The sequence below is a fragment of the Zophobas morio genome, unplaced genomic scaffold (assembly GCF_036711695.1).
Source record: "Zophobas morio isolate AGI-343-1 ecotype UQ-CSIRO unplaced genomic scaffold, CSIRO_AGI_Zmor_V1 ptg000006l, whole genome shotgun sequence".
Classification (NCBI taxonomy): Eukaryota; Metazoa; Arthropoda; class Insecta; order Coleoptera; family Tenebrionidae; genus Zophobas; species Zophobas morio.
In genome coordinates this window covers 3,476,610-3,502,911 of record NW_026972111.1, presented here as the reverse complement: position 1 = coordinate 3,502,911, position 26,302 = coordinate 3,476,610, and the positions used below count along the sequence as shown (strand labels likewise).

The 26,302-nt window shown below is 28.8% G+C and overlaps 5 protein-coding genes across 5 annotated transcripts in view; 1 reads left to right on the top strand and 4 right to left on the bottom strand.

Moving 5' to 3' along the window:
• Nucleotides 1-26,302, top strand: part of LOC135123350 (chromosome transmission fidelity protein 18 homolog) — a 156,427-nt gene that overhangs the window by 86,857 nt on the left and 43,268 nt on the right. The window lies entirely within an intron of this gene.
• On the bottom strand, nucleotides 3,313-4,768 carry LOC135122989 (alpha-tocopherol transfer protein-like). The gene is made up of 6 exons (XM_064047488.1): nucleotides 4,469-4,768; nucleotides 4,261-4,420; nucleotides 3,956-4,208; nucleotides 3,788-3,898; nucleotides 3,634-3,736; nucleotides 3,313-3,585 (listed from the first exon to the last, which is right to left on the bottom strand). The coding sequence occupies exons 1-6, from the start codon at nucleotides 4,638-4,640 to the stop codon at nucleotides 3,437-3,439; spliced, it is 948 nt and encodes a 315-aa protein (XP_063903558.1). The 5' UTR covers nucleotides 4,641-4,768; the 3' UTR covers nucleotides 3,313-3,436.
• On the bottom strand, nucleotides 10,013-11,483 carry LOC135122988 (alpha-tocopherol transfer protein-like). Its single transcript, XM_064047487.1, has 6 exons — nucleotides 11,184-11,483; nucleotides 10,975-11,134; nucleotides 10,670-10,922; nucleotides 10,505-10,615; nucleotides 10,351-10,453; nucleotides 10,013-10,302 (listed from the first exon to the last, which is right to left on the bottom strand). Exons 1-6 carry the CDS (start codon nucleotides 11,317-11,319, stop codon nucleotides 10,154-10,156), a joined length of 912 nt encoding a protein of 303 aa, XP_063903557.1. The 5' UTR covers nucleotides 11,320-11,483; the 3' UTR covers nucleotides 10,013-10,153.
• LOC135122986 (alpha-tocopherol transfer protein-like) lies at nucleotides 15,985-17,362 on the bottom strand. The gene is made up of 6 exons (XM_064047485.1): nucleotides 17,099-17,362; nucleotides 16,890-17,049; nucleotides 16,585-16,837; nucleotides 16,418-16,528; nucleotides 16,264-16,366; nucleotides 15,985-16,216 (listed from the first exon to the last, which is right to left on the bottom strand). The coding sequence occupies exons 2-6, from the start codon at nucleotides 16,904-16,906 to the stop codon at nucleotides 16,068-16,070; spliced, it is 633 nt and encodes a 210-aa protein (XP_063903555.1). The 5' UTR covers nucleotides 16,907-17,049; nucleotides 17,099-17,362; the 3' UTR covers nucleotides 15,985-16,067.
• Nucleotides 21,540-22,877, bottom strand: LOC135122985 (uncharacterized). Its single transcript, XM_064047484.1, has 7 exons — nucleotides 22,840-22,877; nucleotides 22,617-22,777; nucleotides 22,411-22,570; nucleotides 22,093-22,348; nucleotides 21,927-22,037; nucleotides 21,769-21,871; nucleotides 21,540-21,723 (listed from the first exon to the last, which is right to left on the bottom strand). The coding sequence occupies exons 2-7, from the start codon at nucleotides 22,750-22,752 to the stop codon at nucleotides 21,575-21,577; spliced, it is 915 nt and encodes a 304-aa protein (XP_063903554.1). The 5' UTR covers nucleotides 22,753-22,777; nucleotides 22,840-22,877; the 3' UTR covers nucleotides 21,540-21,574.

The following is a 26,302-nucleotide window of genomic DNA, read 5'->3' as shown; positions in this document are numbered from 1 at the left end:
TACACTGAAAATCGAGAAACCTTAAAATCGAAAAAATCAAAGAGTTGAAAATTCGGAAACAAGAAATAAGAATAAGGAATCAAATCGAAAAATTGGAAAACCCAAAAACTGTTAAATCGAAATAATATTGAGTCGTCAAAATCGGAATGTCGAAAAATTCTAACATTGACAAACTGGAAATTTGAAAAATTAAATATCGAGATATTGAAAAATTAAAAAATTAAAACAATTTAAATATTATTTGATGCGCATTAAAATTGAAAACTAGAAAAATTGAAAATCAAAAATTGAAGACACAAAAAATTGAAGAATCCAAAAATTGAAATTTTACATCCAAAAAAAAAATATAAATTAGGATACCAGAACATTGAAAAACGGAAAACTTGAAAAAATAAGGAGAATAAAAAACTGGAAGAATGTAAGTTCTTGGTTTCCAATTTTTAGTTTTTTCAAAGTTTTCATTTGACATTTTTTCAATTTTCCGTTTTTGATTTTCAATTTTACAAATTTCAAATTTTTCTATTTTTTGATTCGAAAAGCTAAAAAATTTAAAAAATGCTAAATCGAAAAATAAAAAAATAAAAATCGATAAACCAAAAAATCGAAAGATCAATGAACTGAAAAATTGGGAATTCCTAAAATTGTAAAATCCAAACATTATAGAATCGCCAAAATTGAAATGTCGAAAAATTGTAACATTGACAGACTGAAAATTTGAAAAATTAAATATCGAAAAATTGAAAAATTAAAAATTAAAAAAAATATGATTAGATACGTATTAAACATGAAAACTAGAAAAATTGCATATGAAAAATTGAAGAAACGGAAAATTCAAAAATTCAAAAATTCATAAATTTCACGTCTAAAAAAGAAAAATTTGCAAACCAGAACATTGAAAAAGGGAAAACTTGGAAAAATAAGGAAAATAAAAAACTTGAAGAATATAAGTTTTTGATTTCCAATTTTTAGTTTTTTTTAAGTTTTCATTTGATATTTTTTCGATTTTCCATTTTTGATTTTTCAATTTTAATAATTTGAAATTTTTCTATTTTTTGATTCGAAAAGTTAAAAAATTGAAAAAATGCTAAATCGCAGAATTGAAAAACTAAGAATCGAGAAACCAAAAAATCGAAAGATCAATGAACTGAAAAATTGGAAAGAAGAAATAGTGAATTAAATCGAAAAATGGGAAAGGTCGAAAATTACAAAACATAACATTATAGAATCGCCAAAATTGGAATGTCGAAAAATTGTAACATTGACAGATCGAAAATTTGAAAAATTTTATATCGAGAAATTGAAAAATTTTAAAAATAAAAAAAATTATTATTCGATGCGCTTTAAAAATGAAAACTAGAAAAATTTAAAATCAAAAATTGAAGAAACGAAAAATTGAAGAATTCAAAAATTGAAAAATTTTACATCCAAAAAAAAGAAGAATTAGGAAACTACAACATCGAAAAGCGGAAACAATGAAAAAAAATAAGAAAATAAAAAATTCGAAGAATTTAAATTCTTGATTTCCAATTTTTAGTTTTTCAAAATTTTCATTTTCTACTTTTTCGCTCTGCCATTGTTGATTTTTCAGTTAAAATTGGAAAAAAGAAGTGAAGAATCGAAAAACCGAAAAACGAAAAATTGCAAATCGAAGAACTGAAGAAATGAAAAATAAACATTGAAAAACTAGAAGGCAAGAAGCATAAAAATCGAAAAAAGCCAAGAACTGAAAACTTGGAAACAAGAAATAACGAATCAAACCGAAAAATTATAGAATCGTCAAAATCGGAATGTCGAAAAATTTTAACATTGACAGACCGAAAATTGAAAAATTAAAAAATTTGTAATTATTATTAGAGGCGTATTAAAATGAAAACCGGAAAAATTGGAAAAGAAAAATTGGAAAATCCAAAAATTGAAAAATTTCACATCGAAAAATCAAGAAAAGTAAAAACCGAAACCAAAAACTGCAATTTGAAAAATTGAAGAAATGAAAAATTGGAAAATATAGAACTTGAATAATTAAAAACTGAAACCTCGTGAAACTACAAATCGAGAAATTGAAACATCCAAACGTTGGAAAATCGGTAAACTGAAAAATTTTAAAATGAAAACTCGAACACAAAAAAATTGAAGAAACAAAAAAAAATGAAAAACGGGAAAATTGCAAATCGAAAAATTGAAGGAACAAAATACTGAAAAAATTGAAAGTGAAAAAAAATTATAACATTGAAAAATTGAAAAATTGTGAAAATAAGGAAAATGAAAAACCGAAACCAAAAATAGCAAATCGAAAGTTTGAAGAAATGAAAAATGAAAGGATCGAAAAATCGAATAATTAAAAATTGAAAACACGGGAAATTTTATCACAATCCCAAAAATTGAAGAAACAAAAAATTAAAAAAAATTTAAATTGAAAAATTTAGAATTCATAACTCGTGAAATTGCAAATCGAAAAATTGAAACATTCAAACGTTGGAAAATTGAAAAATTTAAAATGAAAACAATTAGAAAATAAAAAACCGAAACGAAAAATCGGAAATCCAAAAATTGAAAAATTAAAATTGGAAATCCCAGGAACTCAAATCTAAAAATTGAAATATCCACAAGTTGGAAAATTAAAAAACAGAAAAATTTAAACCTGAAAACTAGAAAAATTGCCAATCGAAAAAGTGAATTCAAGCCAAAAAAGCTGTAGGAGTGTGATTTACGCCACAGAAAACAAAAGTCGCAAACAATTTTTTTGCGTAGTCATCAAATCACTGGAATTTTTACCATAAAAGTATCATTGTTTTCACAATTTTTATTTTTTCTCGCTATTTCCGGAGACTATCTGCCCAATAAAAAAAATCCGGGACGGCAAACAGACGGACAGGCGGACAGACAGACAGATAGACTTGAACGCGAGACCTATTACTTCGTACTCTAGAGCTCATGAAAGTCGAGAAAAGGTAAAAATAGATAGTCGGCCGACGGACCCGGTTCTCCTTCGTTTGCGCTCGGTAAGTAAAAATATGCTTTAACAAAAGACCGTTTTTGAACTAACTGAGATCTAACCGAAATCAGTAGGTAAATGAGGACACCCGGTGTATATGACTGTGTTGAATAGACACTTTATTTGGTTTTGTCAAGCACCAAAACGTTAGAAAAAGTTGTCGGAGGACCGGATGTGGAAAAGTCGTTAAACTTAAACGTTGAAATTTTATTTGAAATTAATGATTAGTTCTGTTTTACCAAAGTGTAAATATTTTAACGGGCAGATACAACTGAATTTTAAGAATTAAGATGATATTTATTAAAATTTATTAATGTTCGGTGTGGATGCTGATCATACGTAATTAAAATTTATAACTAAATACTCCATGTAAATTATGCGTAACTAATACATCTAATTGAGCCCTAGAGAAATTCACACAAAAGGTACCATCAACGGAGACTATTAATCAACTTCGAGCTTTTTAAAGTTACCATAGTACCCCAAAAGCTCATTATCTTCCAGTTTGCAAGGTCGAAGACTTTCATCCACCTTAATCTCGTCAATGCGGTCAAACAGGTCTTGGTTCTTCCTGTATTTTTCTTCTAGTGCATCTACAACGTTAAAGTAAAATTTTTCGTACCAATTTTCACCCGAATTACCTTCTAGTTCTTGTAAAGATAATCCTTCGCCACCAAAATCAACAGGAAGTAAATCCGGACGAATGACTTTCTTCAAGCTATCCAGGTCCGGGTGAAAATACAGCTTTAAAAAATCACAATCAGCGTCACTTAGTTTTTGATCGTTTGCACTTACTCTCTCGAACACTTTTGGTTTGATAACACTTTTTAAAGCACGAACGATGTTCATAATGTATGGTGCCGTGTTAATAGAGTGGACGGCTTTGAGACGCGCAGAAAGAATTCGCTAAAATGGACCGAGTTATTATTATTATTATTATTAAAAATCTTGTTGTTATCCTACTTCATACAATAACAGGGTTTTGTACACCAGCATCGGTGTGACTTTAAGGGCGATGCTCAACGGGAACCCTCGGTAATCAACGACCACAACGTCCCCACACATTACGCCGTCCCTCATCCGCATTTCTTGGATCGTGTGGAATTTTTTGACAAAGTTGATGGGCTCGTAGGACTCTGGTAGGCTCTCTCCCTTCGCTTGGAAGAAGATAAGTCTGTACATTTCGTCGGTGGGTTGAGGGTATTCCACGAGGAACCTAAAACCGGATAAATAGTACGTCGTTACGAACAACCATGGTGTCAGAGTACGCCGCCTCGTTGAACGTCTTGTGGTAGGGCAGCTTCGGGTTTATTCCGAGGGCTACTTCGGGCATTTTTGCCCGGATGGAAAAATAGTTGTCGATCTTCTGCTTGGCTATTTCGATGCTGCACTTGTTGAGAATTACAAAATTCCGAAGAGAGTTTTTGTCTGGAGAGAAAATGAAAATTTTGGGTTAAATTGGTGTACAAACCGTACCTAACAGTTTCGGGAGGTGCGGTTGCGTGTTCAGCCATTCTTCTAAACGAAGTACGTCTTCATCGAGAGCTTTGAGGTTGCTGTTGAACTGTCTGGCGGCCCTGTCGAACATGGGGTCTATGTCTTGAGTGGTCATCTTGTGGAGAGATCGGTCCGCAATCCCAGACACCATTGAGTTGAATTTTGAATACCGGCAAAATTTATTCTTTTTCGGCTTTTAGCTGAGGAAGGTGCATTGACCAGTTCTTTGACTCCACTTTTTTTATGTGTTATATGGCGAAGGCCACGTAGCGGTACACCTGGAACTAGAGTACCTTGCGTTGTTTCATCTTCTTCTTATTTTTTTAAATTGTCATTTAAATTTAATATAAACTGTTTAGTTAATTATGTTATTCTTCTGCTTGTTTCTCTGTTGGTGGATTTGTACTAGATATTTTGAAAAAAAAATCTAAATTGTGTGCTTTGAACTCTTAAGGTTAGCGTAACAACGGTAAATCAATTAAACTGACGGCGTCATGTTAAAATTTTGTCGAATAAATCATCTGTGAAATATGCAAAATAGTATGACTGTTTACTTGTGGTTTTTCAATGCGCTCAAAATTTTATAATGGAAAATCAAGTCTTGTAATTTTTCGAGAAATCTGGATTTATTTACTTTTAATTTAATTTAATTATTTAATTTTTTCAGTTTTTCAATTTTGCATTTTTTTATTTTCCGATATTTCTTTTTCTCAGTTTTTAATTTTTCGATTTTTTGCTTTCTCAATTTTTCGAGTTCTTGATCTTGATTTTTCATTTTCTCGATTTTATATCACAATTTTATAATTTTTGGTTAATACAATTCTTTAATTGTCAATCTTTGATTTTTCAATTCCTCGATTTTTAACGTTTCAATTTTTCGTTTCTTCAACTTTTCAAGTTCTTGATTTTCAATTTTTAGATTTTTCGAAGTTTTCATTTTATATTTGTTAGTGTTTTTATTTTTGATTTTTCAATATTACAATTTTCCCTTTTTTTTCGACTGAAGAAACGAAACGAAAAATCGAGAAACCTCAAAATTGAAAAAAATCAATGAATTGGAAAATTGGAAAAAAGAAAAAACGAATCGAAACGCAAAATTGGAAACCCCAGAATTGTAAAATCGAAAAATTATAGAATCGTCAAAAAATCGAAAAATTTTAAATAATATAACTAATACAAATTTAAAATGAAAACTGAAGCATTAAAAAAATTTAAAAGTTGAAAACTCGAAAAACCCAAAAACTCAAAAATTTTACATCGAGAAAAACAAATTAAAAAATCAGAATAATGAAAAAGGGAAAAATAAAAAAAATTAATTAAATAAAAACCGAAACTTTTGTTTTTTCAGTTTCTAGTTTTACAATTTTTTAATTTTTCATTTTTTGTTTTATTTTTTCAATTTTACAATTTTCGTTTTTTTTTTCGACTTTTCAATTTTTGGACATTTTAAAAACGAAAAAATAAATATCAAAAGAGTATAAAATTGGAAAAAATTGAAAAATCGAAAAACTAATAAATTTGAAAAACTGTAAAATCGAAAAGTGAAAAATTGAAAAATTACAATCGAAGAACTGAAGAAACGAAAAATCGAAATATTGAAAAACTAAAAATCGAGAAACTTCAAAATTGAAAAAAATTAATGAATTGGAAAATTGGAAAGAAGAAAAATCGAATCGAAACGAAAAATTGGAAACCCAAGAATTGTAGAATCGAAAAATGATGGAATCGTCAAAAAGTCGAAAAACTGTAACATTGAGTGAATAATTGAAAAATCAAAGAATGAGAAAGTGAAAAATTTTAAATATTATATACATATTTAAAATTAAAACTAGAAAAATTGCGGATGAAAAATTGAAAAAAAGGAGAATTGTAAAATCGAAGAATAAAGCAAATTTTAAAGTTGAAAAATTTAACATTGAGAAAAACAGAATTAAAAAAATCAGAACATTGAAAAAGGAAAAAATTGAAAAAATAAAGTAAATAAAAACCAAAACGAAAAATTGAAAAATAAAAAAATCGGAAGTTAAGAACTGAATACTGCAGGTCGAAAAATTGAAACTTCCAAAAGTTGGAAAATCGGAAAACAGAAAAATTTAAAAATGATAACAAGTCTTCAAATTAAAATTTTTCGATTTGAGTTTCCCGAGTTTTCAGTATTTCGATTTTACAATTTTTTGTTTTCTCAGTTTCAAATTTTTCAATTTTGTGTTTGTTAAATTTTTTTATTTCCAATTTTTTAATTTTTCATTTTTTGTTTCTTTATGTTTTCAGTTTTACAATTTTAATTTTTTTTCGACTTTTCAATTGTTGCACTTTTTAAAACGAAAAATTAAATATCAAAAAAGTAAAAAATCGGAAAAAATTGAAAAATCGAAAAACTAATAAATGAAAAATTAATGAATTGGAAAATTGGAAAGAAGAAAAAACGAATCGAAACCAACAATTGGAAACCCAAGAATTGTAAAATTGAAAAATTATAGAATCGTCAAGAAGTCGAAAAACTGTAACATTGAGTGAGTAATTGAAAAATCAAATAATGACAAAGTGAAAAATTTTAAATATTATAAATAATACAAATTTAAAATGAAAACTAGAAAAACTGCACATGAAAAATTGAAAAAATGAAGAATTGTAAAATCGGAGAATTAAAAAAAAAATTAGAGTTGAAAACTCAAAAAATCCAAAAACTGAAAAATTTTACATCGAGAAACACAAAATTAAAAAATCAAAACATTGAAAAAACAAAGTAAATAAATACCGAAACGAAAAACTGCATATCGAGAAATTGAAGAAATGAAAAAATTGAAAAATATAAAAATTGAAAGTTAAGAACTGAATACTCCTGAAATTGGAAATCGAAAAATTGAAGCATTCAAAAGTTGGATAATCGGAAAACAGAAAAATTTAAAAATGAAAACAGGTCTTCAAATTTAAATTTTTCAATTCGAGTTTCCCGAGTTTTCAGTGTTTCGAATTTGTAATTTCTTATTTTTTCAGTATCAAAAGTTTCAATTTTGTATTTTTTCGAGTTTTCAATGTGCAATTTTTTAATTGTTCATTTTTTGTTACTTTGTTTTTTCAATTTTACAATTTTCATTTTTTTTCCATTTTTCAATGTTTGTACATTTTAAAGACGAAAAATTAAAAATCAAAAAGTGGGAAATCGAAAAATTGCAAATCAAACAACTGAAGAAACGAAAAATCAAAACAGAGAAACCTCAAAATTGGAAAAAATTAATGAATTGGAAAATTGGAAAGAAGAGAAAACGAATCGAAACGAGAAACCCAAGAATTGTAAAATCAAAAAATTATGGAATCGTCAAAAAGTCAAAAACTGTAACAATGAGTGAAAAATTGAAAAATTAAAGAATGACAAGGTGAAAAATTTTAAATATTATATACATATTTAAAATGAAAAGTACAAAAATTGCGGATGAAAAATTGAAAAAAAGGAGTATTGTAAAATCGAAGAATAAAAAAAAAATTAAAGTTGAAAAATTTAACATCGAGAAAAACAGAATTTAAAAATCAGAACATTGAAAAAGGGAAAAATTGAAAAAATAAAGTAAATAAAAACCAAAACGAAAAATTGAAAAACATAAAAATTGAAAGTTAAGAACTGAAAACTCGTGAAATTGCAGATCGAAAAATTGAAATTGAAATTGGAAAAATTAATGAATTGGAAAATTGGAAAGAAGTGAAAACGAATCGAAACGAAAAATTGGAAACCCAAGAATTGTAAAATAGAAAAATTATAGAATCGTCAAAAAGTCGAAAAACTGTAACATTGAGTAATAATTGAAAAATCAAATAATGACAAAGTGAAAAATTTTAAAGATTATAAATAATAAAAATTTAAAACGAAAACTAGAAAAATTGCAGATGAAAAATTGAAAAAATGAATAATTGTAAAATCGAAGAATTAAAAAAATTTAAAGTTGAAAACTCGAAAAATCCAAAAATTGAAAAATTTTACATCGAGAAAAACAAAATTAAAGAATCGAAACATTGAAAAAATGAAGTAAATAAAAACCGAAACGAAAAACTGCATATCGATAAATTGAAGAACTGAAAAATTGAAAAATATAAAAATTGAAAGTTAAGAATTGAATACTCGTGAAATTGCAGATCGAAAAATTGAAACATCCAAAAGTTGGAAAATCGAAAAACAGAAAAATCGAAAACAATGAAAATGTAAAACTGAAAAAATAAAGAAACAAAAAATGAAAAATTAATAAATTGGAAATCGAAAAATTGAAAAAACACAAAACTGAAAAACTTCAAACTGAAAAAACAGAAAATTATAAAATCGAAACATTGAAAACTCGGGAAACTCGAATTGAAAAATTTAAATTTTAAGACCTACCAAAAATCAAAGAATGACACAGTAAAAAATATTAAATATTATAAATAATACAAATTCAAATTGAAAAGTACAAAAATTGCAGATGAAAAATTGAAAAAATGAAGAATTGTAAAATCGAAGAATTAAAAAAATTTAAAAGTTGAAAACTCGAGAAATCCGATAATTGAAAAATTTTACATCGAGAAAAACAAAACTAAAGAATCAGAACATTGAAAAAATAAAGTAAATAAAAAAGTTAAGAACTGAATACTCGTGAAATTGCAGATCGAAAAATTGAAACATCCAAAAGTTGGAAAATCGGAAAACAGAATTTCAAAATGATAGGTCTTCAAATTTAGATTTTACAATTTTTCGATTTCAAATTTCTCCAGTTTTCAATTTATAATTTTTTAGTTTTTCTGGACTTTAGTTTTTCATTTCTTCAAATTTTTGATTGACGATTTAGAATTTTTCATTGTTCAGTTATTGGATTTTATAACTGTGCATTTATTCGATTTTTCAGTTTTTAATTTCTCAATTTCTTTGTATTTATTTAAGTTTTCAATTTTTCGATCATTCAATGTCACAGTTTTCGACTTTACACAATTTTAACGATTCTATAATTTTTCGATTTTACTGTGATTGGGTTTTCCAATTTTTTGATTCGATTCATTTTTTCGCTTTTTAAATTGCTGGATTATAAGTTTTTTAATGTTTCGTGTTTCGTTTTTTCAGTTCTTCGATTTGCAATTTTTAGATTTTCGACTTTTTTTCGTTTTTTCAAAAATCGAAAAATTTCGCAAAGAAAAAAAACAATTAGAAAATCGCGACACTGAAAAACGGAAAAATAAAAAAAAAATAAAGAAAATAAGAAATCGAAACGAAAATCTGATATACGCAAAATTGAAGAAACAAAAAACTAAGAAAATTTAAATTGAGAAAACGGAAAAATTATAACCGCAACATTGAAAAATCGAAAATTTGAACAAATGAAAAATTAAAGAATCGAAAAGTCAATGATTAGTAAGTCCAAAACTTACATGGAATGACGAAATGGCAAAGATACTGAGGAAAATGGACCTAGGATGGGAAATCCGTTGCGAAAACAAAAGAGAATGGAATAAAGTGGTATATGGAGCTCAAGAGGAAGTATGATTTTATAGCTAAAAATGTAGATTACTCGAATTTTATATTGATTTTACCTTACACCTACGGGTAGATATACGTATAACCAAATACTCCATCTAAATTATGTGTAACTAATACATCTAACTAAACCCTAGAGAAATCCATACATAAAGTATCATCTACCGAGACTATTAATCGATTTCGAGCTTTTTAAAGTTACCATAGAAACCTAAAAAGTCACTATCCTCCAGTTTCTGAGGGCGAAGGCTCTCATCCACTTTAATTTTATCAATACGGTCAAACAGGTCTTGGTTCTTCCTGTATTTTTCTTCTAGTGCATCTACAACGTTAAAGTAAAATTTTTCGTACGAATTTTCACCCGAATTACCTTCTAGTTCTTGCAGAGATAATCCTTCGCCACCAAAGTCAACAGGAAGTAAATCCGGACGAATGACTTTCTTCAAGCTATCCAGGTCCGGGTGAAAATGTAGCTTTAAAAAATCACAATCAGCGTCACTTAGTTTTGGAGCGTTTGCACTTACTCTCTCGAACACTTTTGGTTTGATAACACTTTTTAAAGCACGAACGATGTTCATAATGTATGGTGCCGTGTTAATAGAGTGGACGGCTTTGAGACGCGCAGATAGAATTCGCTAAAATGGACCGAATTATTATTATTATTATTAAAACTCTTCTTGTTATCCTACTTCATACAATAACAGGGTTTTGTACACCAGCATCGGTGTGACTTTAAGGGCGATGCTCAACGGGAACCCTCGGTAATCAACGACCACAACGTCCCCACACATAACGCCGTCCCTCATCCGCATTTCTTGGATCGTGTGGAATTTTTTGACAAAGTTGATGGGCTCGTAAGACTCTGGTAGGCTTTCTCCTTTCACTTGGAAGAACGTAAGTCTGTACATTTCGTCGGTGAGCTGGGGGTGTTCGACCAGGAATCTAAAAACGTATCATTATTATGTCAATACGAACAACCATGGTGTTGGAGTACGCCGCCTCGTTGAACGTCCTGTGGTAGGGCAGCTTCGGGTTTATCCCGAGGGCTATTTCGGGCAATTTTGCCCGAATGGAAAAATAGTTGTCGATCTTCTGCTTGGCTATTTCGATACTGCACTTGTTGAGGATTAGAAAATTCCGAAGACAGTTTTTGTCTGGAGAGAAAATGAAAATTTTTCGTTAAATTGGTACACAAAGACGTACCAAACAGTTTCGGGAGGTGCGGTTGCGTGTTCAGCCATTCTTCCAAACCAAGTACGTCTTCGTCTAGGGCTTTGAGGTTGCTGTTGAACTGTCTGGCGGCCCTGTCGAACATGGGCTCTAGGTCTTGAGTGGTCATCTTTTGGAGAGATCGGTCCGCACTCCCAGACGCTATTAATTGACTAGAATTTCGTGGATCAGCCAAATTTATTCTTGTTCGGCTTTTGGCTAAGGAATGTGCATTATGCAGTTGTTCGATTGGACTCTTTAATGTGTTACATGGCGAAGGCCAGAGAGTCGTTGGGGACCTTTTTTTTTAACTTGTAGTTGATTGGTTTTATATTAACAAACTGCAACTAGAACACCTTGAGTTGTTTCATCTTCTTGTTTTTTCTTTTTTTAAATCGTTATTTAAATTTAATATAAACCAGTTAGTTAATTATGTTGTTCTTCTACGTGATTTTAAAAATAGGTCTCCCGTTTTCGTCTGTCTGTGTGTTTGTATAACCATCCTCACCAACAATGGGACGTCGTCATCTCCAAAACTTACATTAATAAATATTATTTCAATATATGTAATAAGAAGGTAAAGCAACATTTTCAGCTTTACTTTTTTCAGTGTTCCAATTTTGCAATTTTTCGATGTTACAATTTTTCATTTTTCGAAATTTCACTTTCTCGGTTTTTAATTCTTCAATTTTTCCTTTTCTCACTTTTTCGAGTTCCTGATTTTGATTTTTCATCTTCCCGTTTTTTTGATTTTCATTTTCTCGATTTTATATCACAATTTTTCGTTTTTTCGTTTCCTTTATTTGTTCAATGTTTCTTTCGATTTTATAATTTTTCGTTAAATAAAAAAAATCTTCAAATTTTCAATCTTTGATTTTTCAATTCCTCGATTTTTAAATTTTCCCATTTTTTAATTTTCGATCTTTCTCAATTTTTGATGTTTCAATTTTTCAAGTTCTTGATTGTCAATTTTTGGATTGGAAGAATTGTAGAATCGAAAAATTATAGAATCGTCAAATAAGTCGAAAAACTGTAACACTGAGTGAATAATTGAAAAATCAAATAATGACAAAGTGAAAAATTTTAAAAATTATAAATAATACAAATTTAAAATGAAAACTAGAAAAATTGCAGATGAAAAATTGAAAAAATGAAGAATCGTAAGATCGAGTTGAAAACTCGAAAAATCCAAAAATTGAAAAATTTTACTTCGAGAAAAACAGAATTAAAAAATCATAACATTGAAAATGCGAATAAATGAAAAAATAAAGTAAATAAAAACCGAAATGAAAAATTGGAAAATATAAAAATTAAAAGTTAAGAACTGAATACTCGTGAAATTGCAGCTCGAAAAATTGATACATCCAGAAGTTGGAAAATCGGAAAACAGAAAAATTTAAAAATGGTAATAAGTCTTCAAATTAAAATTTTTCAATTCGAGTTTCCCGAGTTTTCAATGTTTCGATTTTATAATTTCTTGTTTTTTCAGTTTCAAGTTTTTCACTTTTCTGTTTTTTCAACTTTTCGATTTGCAATTTTTTCATTTTTTATTTTTTGTTTTATTTTTTCAATTTTAGAATTTTCACTTTTTTCGATTTTTCAATTTTTGGACATTTTGAACACGAAAAATTAAATATCAAAAAAGTATAAAATTGAAAAAAATTGAAAAAACGAAAAACTAATAAATGAAAAATTGTAAAACCGAAAAATTCCAAATCGAAGAACTGGAGAAACGAAAATCGAAACATTGAAAAATAAAAAATCGAGAAACTTCGAAATTGGAAAAAAGTAATGAATTGGAAAATTGGAAAGAAGAGAAAACGAATCGAAACGAAAAATTGGAAACCCAAGAATTGTAAAATCGAAAAATTATAGAATCGTCAAAAAGTCGAAAAACTGTAACATTGAGTGAATAATTGAAAAATCAATTAATGACAAAGTGAAAATTTTTAAATATTATAAGTAATACAAATTTAAAATGAAAACTGGAAAAACTGTAGATGAAAAATTGAAAAAATGAAGAATTGTAAAATCGAAAAATTAAAAAAAATTAAAGTTGAAAACTCGAAAAATCGGAAAACTGAAAAATTTTTACATCGAGAAACACAAAATAAAAAAATCAAAACATTGAAAAAATAAAGTAAATTAAAACCGAAACGAAAAACTGCATATCGAGAAATCGAAGAAATGAAAAATTGAAAAATAAAAAAATTGAAAGTTAAGAACTGAATACTTGTGAAATTGCAGATCGAAAAGTTGAAACTTCCAAAAATTGGAAAATCGGAAAACAGAAAAATTTAAAAATGATAGCTGGTCTTCAAATTTAAATTTTTCAATTCGAGTTTCCCGAGTTTTCAGTATTTCGATTTTATAATTTTTTCTTATTTCAGTTTCAAGTTTTTCAATTTTGTGTTTTTTCAATTTTTCGATTCGCAATTTTTAATTTTTCATTTTTAATTTCTTTATTTTTTCAGTTTTACAATTTTCACTTTTTTTCGATTTTTCAATTTTTGGACATTTTAAAAACGAAAAATTAAATATCAAAAAAGTATAAAATTGGAAAGAATTGAATAATCGAAAAACTAATAAATGAAAAGTTGTAAAATCGAAAAGTTGCAAATCGAAAAACTAATTAATGAAAAATTGTAAAATTGAAAAATTACAAATCGAAGAACTGAAGAAACGAAAATCGAAACATTGAAAAACTAAAAATCGATAAACCTCAAAATTGGAAAAAATTAATGAATTAGAAAATTGGAAAGAAAAATTGGAAACCCAAGAATTGTAAAATCGAAAAATTATGGAATCGTCAAAGTCGAAAAACTGTAACACTGAGTGAATAATTGAAAAATCAAATAATGACAATGTGAAAAATTTGAAATATTGTAAATAATACAAATTTAAAATGAAAACTAGAAAAACTGCGGATAAAAAATTGAATAAATGAAGCATTGTAAAATCGAAGAATTAAAAAAAATAAAAGTTGAAAACTTGAAAAATCCAAAATTAAAGATTCAGAACATTGAAAAAATAAAATAAATAAAAACCGAAACGAAAAACTCCATATCGAGAAATTGAAGAACTGAAAAATTGAAAGATATAAAAATTGAAAGTTAAGAATTGAATACTCGTAAAATTGTAGATCGAAAAATTGAAACATCCAAAAGTTGGAAAACCGAAAAACAGAAAAATTTAAAAATGAAAATAGGTCTCCAAATTTAAATTTTTAAATTCGAGTTTCCCGAGTTTTCAATGTTTCGATTTTATAATTTTTTGTTTTTTCAGTTTAAAGTTTTTCAGTTTTGTGTTTTTTCAATTTTTCGATTTCCAATGTATTAATGTTTCATTTTTTGTTTCTTTATTTTTTCAGTTTTACAATTTTCATTTTTTTCGATTTTTCAGTTTTTTGACTTTTAAAAAACGAAAAATTAAATATCAAAAAAGTATAAAATTGGAGAAAATTGAAAATTCGAAAAACTAATAAATGAAAAAGTGGAAAATCGAAAAATTGCAAATCGAAGAACTGAAGAAACGAAAAATCGAAACATTGAAAAACTAAAAATCGAGAAACCTCAAAATTTGAAAAAATTAATGAACTGGAAAATTGGAAACCCAAGAATTGTCAAATCGAAAAATTATAGAATCGTCAAAAAGTCGAAAAACTGAACATTGAGTAAATAATTGAAAAATCAAATAATGACAAAGTGAAAAATTTTAAATATTATTTCAAATTATGATACAAATTTAAAATGAAAACTAGAAAAATTGCAGATGAAAAATTGAAAAAAAGAAGAATTATAAAATCGAAAAGTTAAAAAATTTAAAATATGGAAACTCGAAAAATCCAAAAATTTAAAGAACTGAATACTCGTAAAATTGCAGATCGAAAAATTGAAACATCCAAAAGTTGGAAAATCGGACAACAGAAAAATTTAAACATGAAAAGAGGTCTATAAATTTAGATTTTTCAATTCGAATTTTTAGTGTTTCGATTTTATAATTTTTTGTTTTTTCAACTTTTCGATTTGCAGTGTTTTTTAATTTTATTTTTTTATCGATTTTACAATTTTTTTCTTCAAATTTTCGATTGACGATTTAGAATTTTTAATTTTTTCGTTATTAGATTTTAAAACTGTGCATTTATTCGATTTTTCAGTTTTTAATTTCTCAATTTCTCTGTATATAAGTTTTCAATTTTTCGATCATTCAGTGTCACAGTTTTCGACTTTACACAATTTTAACGATTCTATAATTTTTCGATTTTACGGTGATTGGGTTTTCCAATTTTTCGATTCGATTCATTTTTTCGTTTTTTCAGTTCTTCGATTTGCAATTTTTAGATTTTCCACTTTTTTTCGCTTTTTCAAAAATCGAAAAATTTCGCATAGAAAAACAAACAGTTAGAAAATTGCGACACTGAAAAACGGAAAAATTAAAAAAAATAAAGAAAATAAGAAATCGAAACGAAAATCTGATATTCGCAAAATTGAAGAAACAAAAAACTAAGAAAATTTAAATTGAGGAAACGGAAAAATTATATAACCGGAACATTGAAAAATCGAAAATTTGAACAAATGAAAAATTAAAGAATCGAAAAGTCGAATGATTAGTAAGTCCAAAACTTACATGGAATGACGAAATGGCAAAGATACTGAGGAAAAGGAACCTAGGATGGGAAATCCTTTGCGAAAAACAAAAGAGAATGGAATAAAGTGGTATATGGAGCTCAAGAGGAAGTACGATTTTATAGCTAAAAACTCGAATTTTATATTGATTTTACCTTACACCTACTAAATACTCCATCTAAATTATGTGTGACTTATACATCTAACTAAACCCTAGAGAAATCCACACATAAAGTATCATCTACCGAGACTATTAATCGATTTCGAGCTTTTTAAAGTTACCATAGTAACCCAAAAAGTCGCTATCTTCCAGTTTCTGAGGGCGAAGGCTCTCATCCACCTTAATTTCATCAATGTGGTCAAACAGGTCTTGGGTCTTCCTGTATTTTTCTTCTAGTGCATCTCCAACATTAAAGTAAATTTTTCGTACGAATTTTCACCCGAATTACCTTCTAGTTCTTGTAAAGATAATCCTTCGCCACCAAAGTCGACAGGAAGTAAATCCGGACGAATGACTTTCTTCAGGCTATCCAGGTCCGGGTGAAAATACAGCTTTAAAAAATCACAATCAGCGTCACTTAGTTTTTGAACGTTTGCACTTACTCTCTCGAACACTTTTGGTTTGATAACACTTTTTAAAGCACGAACAATGTTCATAATGTATGGTGCCGTGTTAATAGAGTGGATGGCTTTGAGACGCGCAGAGAAAATTCCCTACAATAAAAAAAAATGTTATTTTGTTATTATTAAAAATTGTCTTGTTATCCTACTTCATACAATAGCAGGGTTTTGTAGACTAGCATCGGTGTGACTTTAAGGGCGATGCTCAACGGGAACCCTCGGTAATCAACGACCACAACGTCCCCACACATAACGTCGTCCCTCAGCCGCATTTCTTGGATCGTGTGGAATTTTTTGACAAAGTTGATGGGGTCGTAGGACTCTGGTAGGTTTTCTCCCTTCACTTGGAAGAACGTAAGTCTGTACATTTCGTCGGTGAACTGGGGGTGTTCGACCAGGAATCTAAAAACGTATCATTAGTATGTCAATACGAACAACCATGGTGTCAGAGTACGCCGCCTCGTTGAACATCCTGTGGTAGGGCAGCTTCGGGTTTATCCCGAGGGCTATTTCGGGCAATTTTGCCCGGATGGAAAAATAGTTGTCGATCTTCTGCTTGGCTATTTCGATGCTGCACTTGTTGAGGATTACAAAATTCCGAAGAGAGTTTTTGTCTGGAGAGAAAATGAAAATTTTTGGTTAAATTGGTGCACAAAGACGTACCTAACAGTTTCGGGAGCTGCGGTTGCGTGTTCAGCCATTATTCCAAACGAAGTACGTCTTCGTCTAGGGCTTTGAGGTTGCTGTTGAACTGTCTGGCGGCCCTGTCGAACATGGGCTCTAGGTCTTGAGTGGTCATCTTGTGAAGAGATCGGTCCGTAATTCCAGACACTATTGAGTTGAGTTTTGTATGTCAGCAAAATTTATGGTAATGAGGTCGTCTCTTGTTCGGCTTTAAGTCAAGGAAGTTGAGTTTTGCAGTTGTTTGATTAGACTTTTTAATGTGTTATTTTAATATTAATTACACTGCAACGTTTGTAATCTCCGTCTTTTTTTGAGATTGTTATTTAAATTTGATACAAAACTGGTTAGTCAATTACGTAGTTCGTACTTGATTCAAATCAAAATTGTATAACTTATAATGCTTTGGCTCTTGCAAACGTTTTAAGCTTATCGTAATCAATTCTTTGATACCACCATTTTTCAAAGTTTCGGTTTCATAATTTTTCGTTTTCGCAACTTTAATTTTTTCAATTTTTCATGTTTGGGTTTTCAATTTGCAAATTTTGCAACTTTCAAATTTTTTTGCTTAGATTTTTCAATATTTTCACTTTTTAAAATCGATGAATTGAAAATCAAAAAACTGATAAATGAGAAATCGCAAAATAGAGAAAGTAGAAAATCAATCAACTGCAAATCAAACAACCAAAGAATCGAAAAATTGAAAAATCTAGAGACTGAAAAAGCTTAAATTGAAAAGACTAAAAATGTTGAAAAATTGAAAACCGGAAAATTACAATTGAAAAAATAAAAATTGTAAGATCAGGATGTTAAAGAAGCGATAAATTGTAAAAATAAAGAAAATAAAAAACCGAAACAAAAAACTGCAAATCGAGAATATGTAGAAATGAAAAAATAACGAATCGAAAAATTGAGAAGTTGGAAAATTTTAAATCGAAATCCGCAAAGTCTAAAAAATGAAGAAACAAAATTGAAGAATCGAAGAATTAAAAAATTTAATACAATTGAAGAAAAGAAGAATTGAAAAATTTTTCAGTTTTTCCACTTTACAATTTTTCAATTTTTAGATTTCGCAATTTTTCGATTCGAGTTTCTTCGAGTCTTTAGTGTTTCGATTTTGGTTTTTTCAATTTCGTTTTTCATTTTTTTGTTTCTTCATTTTTTAGATTTTGCAATTTTTTGATTTCAACTTTCTCCAGTTTTCAATTTATAATTTTTTAATCTTTCGTTTCTTCAAATTTTCACGTTCTTTATTTTCAATTTTTAGATTTTTCAATTTCGTTGTATACTTTTTCATTTTTTTATTTTTGGTTTTTCAATTTTACAATTTTGCAATTTTCCCATTTTTTTGCTTAGATTTTTCAATTTTTTCACTTTTTAAAATCGATGAATTGAAAATCAAAAAACTGATAAATGAGAAATCGCAAAATAGAGAAAGTAGAAAATCAATCAATTGCAAATCAAACAACCGATGAATCGAAAAATTGAAAAATCTAGAGACTGAAAAATCTTAAATTGAAAAGACTAAAAATGTTGAAAAATTGAAAACCGGAAAATTACAATTGAAAAAATAAAAATTGTAAGATCAGGGTATTAGAACCGATAAATTGTAAAAATAAAGAAAATAAAAAACCGAAACAAAAAACTGCAAATCGAGAAGATGTAGAAATGAAAAAATAACGAATCGAAAAATTGAGAAGTTGGAAAATTTTAAATCGAAATCTGCAAAGTCTAAAAAATGAAGAAACAAAATTGAAGAATCGAAGAATTAAAAAAAATCTAATACAATTGAAGAAAAGAAGAATTGAAAAAATTTTCAGTTTTTCCACTTTCCAATTTTTGAATTTTTCAATTTTTAGATTTCGCAATTTTTCGATTCGAGTTTCTTCGAGTTTTTAGTGTTTCGATTTTGGTTTTTTTCAATTTCGTTTTTCATTTTTTTGTTTCTTCATTTTATAGATTTTGCAATTTTTTGATTTCAACTTTCTCCAGTTTTCAATTTATAATTTTTTAATTTTTCGTTTCTTCAAATTTTCAAGTTCTTTATTTTCAATTTCGTTTTATCCTTTTCCATTTTTTTATTTTGGTTTTTCAATTTTACAATTTTGCAACTTTCCCATTTTTTGCTTAGATTTTTCAATTTTTTCACTTTTTAAAATCGATGAATTGAAAAACAAAAAACTGATAAATGAGAAATCGCAAAATAGACAAAGTAGAAAATCGATCAACTGCAAATCAAACAACCGGAGAATCGAAAAATTGAAAAATCTAGAGACTGAAAAATCTTAAATTGAAAAGACTAAAAATGAAATAACTTAAAAGTTGAAAAACTGAAAACCGAAAAATTACAACTGAAAAAATAAAAATTGTAAGATCAGGGTATTAGAACCGATAAATTGTAAAAATAAAGAAAATAAAAAACCGAAACAAAAAATTGGAAATCGACAATATGAAGAAATGAAACGAATCGAAAAATTGAAAAGTTGGAAAATTTTAAATCGAAGTCTAAAAAATGAAGAAACAAAATTGAAAAATACACGAATTGAAACGTCCAAAAGTTGTAAAATCAGAAAAGTAGACAATTAAAACAAATTTAAATATTTTAGTTTTTCCACTTTCCAATTTTTGAATTTTTCAGTTTTTAGATTTCTCAATTTTTCGATTCGAGTTTCTCGAGTTTTCAGTGTTTCGATATTATTTTTTTTTCAATTTCAACTTTCCCATTTTTTTGTTTCTCCATTTTTTGATTTTGCAAATATTTTTCTGTGCTTTAGTTTTTTATTTCTTAAAATTTTCGATTTGCAGTTTTTCTAGGTTTCATTTTAAATATGTAATAAACATAATTTTTAAAATTTTTCACCTTTTCGATTCACGTTTTTAGAATTTTTCCTTTTTTAATTTTGCATTTTTTCGATTTTTTATCATTCAATGTTACAGTTTTTCGACTTTACAATTTTGATAATTTTATAATTTTTCGATTTAGAAATCGTTTCTTCCGCATTCCAGTTCTTCCAATCATTAATTTTATAGATTTTTAACTCTCTCGATTTTTAGTTTTTTAATGTTTTGATTTTTCGTTTCTTGATTTTTTCGAGTTGCAATTTTTAGATTTTCCACCTTTTCGATTTTGACAATTTTTCGTTTTCACATTTTTCGGTTTTTCAAAAATTGGAAAATTTCCCACTGAAAAAACCGAAACAAAAATCAAATCGAAAATCTGACGAAATGAAAAATTAAAAATCGAAAACTGGTTGCTAAATATCAAAATTAAAGACAAAAATGAAAAACTGAAAAATCGCATATCCAAAAAATTGAAGAAAGATGCATTGAAAAAATAAAGAAAGTAAAAAACCGAAGCGGAAAACTGTAAATCGAAAAATGGAAAAATTAAAAATTGAAAAATTCAAAAGTTGTATAATTGAAAAACTGAGAAAGTTGAAGAATTGAAAAATTCAAGTCAACAAGCTATTTTACGCCACTGGTTTTTACTTTATAGAGATTGTTAGAAAACAAAAGTCTGAATAATTTTTTTAGCGAAGTGATCAAATTGCCTTCTTACTTTTTCTCACAATTTTATTTTTTTAACGATTTTGTCTAATCATCCCCACCACTAATGTGATGACGTCACTACAAAATTGTACATAGTACACGGGTTTTAAATTGCATGAAATAACATGGTTTTACACATGTAGTTTATGACTCCGGATTGAGATTTTACCCGAAACGTCCAGATTTTTGGAAAAAAAATCAAAATTAGGAAACATTTTGATATTTAATTTGAAATCTGCAAAACTGAATGCTTTGAAATCTTGCAGATGATTTACAGTTATGATAAGCGTGATAAAATCTTAATCACAATATATTTAATTATCCCCTCTAAAAAATTGATGACGTCACGTGAAAAGTTTGCGTAATAAATCCTATCTAAAATATAGAAAAAATGATGAGTCTGTACTTGTCATTTCATTCAGGGGGTGTTCGTCTTTAAAAAAAGTTGTAAAATAGTGTTTAATGTAACGAAAAACTTACCCAACAATTTTGGAAAGTGTGGTTGTGTTTCGAGCCATTCTTGCAAAGGAAGCACATCTTCATTCAACGCTATTTCACTACTGTTAAATATTTTTGCAACCGTGTCAAAGATATCGTCGACGTGTGAGTTATGATGTTGTTTAACCACAAATATATATGTATTTTATAATTCATTATACGTAAAAGTTCGTTGACATATAAATATAGTAATTAACTGTACTTTATTTTTAAATGGACGACCCTTTTTTAGGTGTCAAGGTTTCTCTTACTGTATGTTACGTGTTATTAATAAACTGGTTGTGAAATCCCGCTGCTATTAAAATTTAGAATTGGGTCATGGAGTTACGCTGTACGTTGATCGAGACATTAATTCAGTTTGTAAGGTAAATATTTATTAATACAAACAACATTGTTTTTGAATCGGATGCTTCAGTCGATTTCAAGTTTAGTAAAGCTGCCGTAGAAACCTAGAGTATTGTCATCTTTCAGTTTCTGAGGTCTCAGTTTCTCATCTATTTTAATTTCGTCCAAGCGATCAAACAGTTCTTGATTTTGTGAGTATTTTGCCTCCAGTGCATCTACAAACTTTGTATTTATTTACGATTTATTCTTTCAAAACTTACCGTCTAGTTGTTGCAAAGATAGTCCTTCGCCGCCGTAGTCAGTAGGCAGCAAATTCAAAGGAATGACTTTCTTCAAACAATCTTCCTCTGGATGAATATGAATCTTTAAAATGTAACAAAGTAAACTTTATAACGTTGTTTCTAGTGTTTGTACTTACCCTTTGAAATAGTTTCGGTTTTATGAAGCTTTTTCCAATATTTAATATTTTAGTTAACGGTGGCGCCATATTTACCAAGTGTACAGCTTTGATACGAGAAGACATAACTCCCTAAAATTGGAATAGCAATTTTTTGAAATCGCTACATAGGTTTTTTACGTCTTACATCGTAAAGAACAACGGCAACTTTGTAAAACATCATAGGTGTGATTCTCAGAGCGACATTTAAAGTGAATCCTTTGCAATCTACGACAAAAATGTCTCCATACATGACGTCATGTCGCAATTTTAACTCCGCCATAGTAGTTATTTTTCTCATAAAATTAACCGGTTTATAGTTGGGTGATACAGTTTCTCCTTTTGCTTTGAAAAATGTGAGTTTGTACATGTCGTCTGTTAATTGGGGGTGATCAACTAAGTATCTACAATTAATAAGTTTACCTTTTTGTGTATATGGGTAATAATTCATAGTTTAATAACTTACACCATACTATTAAATTCCTTATGATAAGGCAGCTTCGGATTCATTTCGTTGGCCACTTCTGGCACTTTTGCCCTAGCCGAATAATAATTGTCGATTTTTTGTTTAGCAATTTCGATACTGCACTTGTTCAGAATCAAAAAATTCCGAAGGGCGTGTCCATCTTAAAAAAAAGTCAAAAACATTGCTAAATTTGTTTAAAAACATACCCAACATGTTTGGAAGGTGGGGTTGCGTTTCGAGCCATTCTTGCAGCCGAAGCACGTCTTCACTTAACTTTTTTCCACTACTGTTAAATATTTTTGCCGCTTTGTCAAACAGGCGATCTGCGTCTCGATTCAACATTCTTAAGACTGGGTTGCGATGTTGCCTAACAGGAAATATAAGGTTTCTGTTTTTTTAAATGTTTTTTAGATCGCCTTTTTAATATACCTATTTCACAAAAAAACTGCCAATAATTTTGTTTTGATTATGAGACGGAACTTTTTATGCGAAGTATCAAGGTTCCACGCGTGCACGTGTTGTATGCAAAATTTTTGTGTGGGGTCAATGAGTCGAACAAGAATGTGAAGATCGGGTTCATTTTCGGGAAAAAATCGCAAGAAAGTCACTAGAAACGGCAAAACAAAGATTTTATAAGGAAAAAAGTATACAAGTTTTTCGTGGAAGTTCCAGAAAAGGAAGTGACAACATAATATATATGTTTAAAATATGTTAGACAAGCAATTTAAAATCAACTGTAGCGAAAATTTTATCAACAGGGGACCAAAATTTAAAAACATCACTACCTGGCAAGCGACAACCAACGGATTTATTTACAAATTATATGTTTCGGAAAGACCTGCAACGACAAATTTCGCAACTTAATGAAAAAAACGAATATTTCACTGTAGATACTCTTTTGGCATATTCTAGGGAACAGTTTGAATTTAAAGGGGGGCGAACCACATTATTTAATAATTTAATAATAATTTATTGTCTGTAAGGGCTGCGTACAATTGCAATCATTAGACTTGTCAAATTTATTAAATAATAATATAAAAATACAAAAAACAGAGATGCACATATAAACGTACTAACATACATATAAACACCTACATAGTAAGGAATTCATTCTTTGAGTAGACAGCTTTTTCCGTTAACAAAACTTTCACGGATTTAATAATTTTTTTGTCATTATTGATTACTTTAATATTTTCTGGCAGATGATTGTACAGTCTCACCACTACCTCTCGAGGACCTTGTTGTACTAATGTAAGATTACATTTTTTATTATATAATTTATGGCTCATTCTTGTTTGGTACTTATTTATATCACCATTAGTCTTGAACATATGTAGATTTCGTTTTACATATCCAATGCATTCCAAAACATATATGCTGGGTATTGTTAATATTTTATGTTTTATAAAAAGTTGACGACATAAACCTCTTTGTGGTAGATTAAAAATCAATCTAAGAATTTTTTTTGCATAATAAAAATTCTATTTACAAATACTGAGTTGCCCCAGCACATAATTCCGTACGAAAGGTAAGGGTTTATACATCCATGATAATATTTCATAAGTGTTGACACATTTACGTTTTCTTTTAACTGCCTTATACAGAAGCACAGGCTAGTCAGTTTTTTAACTACTATATCGATATGAGGTTCCCAAGTTAAATGTTCATCCACAGTCACACCTAAAAAATTTACAACATTATTATGTTTTACTGAAGCTGTAGTGGATTTAATTAATACGCTAAAGTGTTTTTGCCTAGGATAAGCCGAAAACTGCAAATATGATGTTTTGTCTTTATTCAGAGATAAAAAGTTTTTAGAGCAATACGATTCCATACTTAAAACACATTTACTTCCATGAACACTTAAGGATGCTATATCATTAGATGTAACAATTGCAGATGAATCATTTGCAAATAGTCGTAATGAATAGTTCTTTTGGGAATGTATACAATCATTAATAAAGATTATAAAAAGGACCGGGCCCAATATGCTGCCCTGAGGTACGCCGGTGCTAATGGCTTTTTTATCTGATAAATAGGTCTCTGATTGTAAGTAACTTTTACCACCTGTTGTCGTCCTGTTAAATAATTTTTTACCCATTGTAAAGCTACACCTCTGATTCCGTATGCTTCCAGTTTATCACATATGAGGTTATGATTCAAAGTATCAAATGCACGGCTTAGGTCAAAATATATCCCTACTACTTTCTTTCTATCATCTAAAGAATCAAATATCTCCATTAACTTTGACACAATAGCATCTTGTGTTCTTCCTCCTTTTTTAAAACTAAATTGTTTGTCACTTAGAATATTGTGTCTTTCTATGAAGGAATATAATCTACGATAAAAGGCCTTTTCAAAAATTTTTGAAAAAATTGACAACAATGCAACAGCTCTGTAATTATTCATTTTTGATGTATTACCTTTTTTATGTATAGGTACAATTATTGCTGTTTTGAGCTCATCTGGGAAAATTCCCGTACTAAATGAAGTATTTATTAAATTTGTTAACACAGCTATTGTGGTTTGAGGAGCATATTTTAATAAATAATACGGTATCCCATCTAGTCCTTTCGATTTTTTATTAGCCACAGATGAAATAATGTAATATACCTCTGGTATTACTACAGGATCTAAAAACATTGAGTAGAAATTAAGTTAGTACTTGCTAAGATAAGAGTGACTTTGGCAAATGAGAGATCCTCTAAGAAAACAGGGAGCGGGTGCGCGGGGTTTAGTACCTGTTAAAATAAGACCGACTTTGACAAATGACATATCCTATAAGAAATTTCACTAAATTATTATAGGAAAGGACACTAGAGGCTCTAAAGCACTTTCAAATTCTTTCCAAACAGGAACACCTAGAATCTCAAGATTTTACGGTAGTCTTAAAAAGCTTACAAGTTTTCAGAGCATTCGGTTTTACAATTTCAAAGTTAAATTGTAACATATTGCTATACAAGATTGATTTTTTTCAAAAATCTGGTTGCTAAAGATAAAAACTCAACACGGATTCATAAATCACGACATATAGGAATATGTTAATTTATAAATTTAATAAAGTTAGTCGTTAGAATGAGAAGAGAGGGGATGTGCGGGGATAGTACTTAATAAGATAAGACTGTTTTTGACAAAGGACATATCTTCCAAAAAAATAAGGGCGGGTGGGCGGGGCTAGCATTTTATAAGAAATGACTGATTTTGAAGTTTTCAACCTTTTTTTCAACAATTTTCGAAAATCAGTTTGCCATTTTTTTGTAGATTTACACATCCAAATATCATTTTCGGCTTCGTTTCTTCAAACATTTCTGTCGTTTTTCCAAAATCGTCAACTGAAATATAGGATTTTTTATAGTTCCAGTAGGAAATAGTAAAACAAAAAATTTAGGATTAGCGATTTTTTTTACCTCTTGCACACCCTAGATTCTATTCGTTTCCATTCTCACTCCATAGAAAGACATAATTAGCCCCGCCCACCCACCCTGTCTTTATTTCAGTGATTAATTTTATCCGGTCTGTATGTAAAGAATGATCTTATTCTGAGCAGAAATAAAATTGATCTTTAGAACGACAAGACTAAGGGTGGGCGGGGCTAGTACTTAATAAGATAAGACTGTTTTTGGCAGATGGCGTATCTTCCAAGAAAATAAGGGCGGGTGGGCGGGGCTAGCTTTTTATAAAATATGACTGATTTTGACATTTTCAACCATTTTTCAACCATTTTCGAAAATTAGCTTGCCATTTTCTTGTAGATTTACACATCCCGATATCAATTTCGGCTTCGTTTCTTCGAACATTTCTATCCTTTTAACAAAATCGTCAACTGAAATATAGAACTTTTTATAGTTCCAGTAGCAAATACTGAAACAAAAAATTTAGGACGAGCGGATTT

Bases quoted from the DNA above. Each gene is read 5' to 3' on its own strand.
- LOC135122988 (XM_064047487.1), bottom strand. From the start codon at position 11,319: ATGACCACTCAAGACCTAGAGCCCATGTTCGACAGGGCCGCCAGACAG. The intron at 10,923-10,974 runs GTACTCCAACAC...ATACGTTTTTAG, and splicing joins AGGACGTTCAACGAGGCGGC to ATTCCTGGTCGAACACCCCC. The intron at 10,454-10,504 runs GTAAGTGCAAAC...GATTTTTTAAAG, and splicing joins AACCAAAAGTGTTCGAGAGA to CTACATTTTCACCCGGACCT.
- LOC135122985 (XM_064047484.1), bottom strand. From the start codon at position 22,752: ATGTTGAATCGAGACGCAGATCGCCTGTTTGACAAAGCGGCAAAAATA. The intron at 22,571-22,616 runs GTATGTTTTTAA...CTTTTTTTTAAG, and splicing joins CCACCTTCCAAACATGTTGG to ATGGACACGCCCTTCGGAAT. The intron at 22,038-22,092 runs GTAAGACGTAAA...TTCCAATTTTAG, and splicing joins TTGCCGTTGTTCTTTACGAT to GGAGTTATGTCTTCTCGTAT.
- LOC135122986 (XM_064047485.1), bottom strand. The intron at 16,367-16,417 runs GTAAGTGCAAAC...GATTTTTTAAAG, and splicing joins AACCAAAAGTGTTCGAGAGA to CTGTATTTTCACCCGGACCT. The intron at 16,217-16,263 runs GTAATTCGGGTG...TTAATGTTGGAG, and splicing joins ATCTTTACAAGAACTAGAAG to ATGCACTAGAAGAAAAATAC.
- LOC135122989 (XM_064047488.1), bottom strand. From the start codon at position 4,640: ATGGTGTCTGGGATTGCGGACCGATCTCTCCACAAGATGACCACTCAA. The intron at 3,737-3,787 runs GTAAGTGCAAAC...GATTTTTTAAAG, and splicing joins AACCAAAAGTGTTCGAGAGA to CTGTATTTTCACCCGGACCT. The intron at 3,586-3,633 runs GTAATTCGGGTG...TTAACGTTGTAG, and splicing joins ATCTTTACAAGAACTAGAAG to ATGCACTAGAAGAAAAATAC.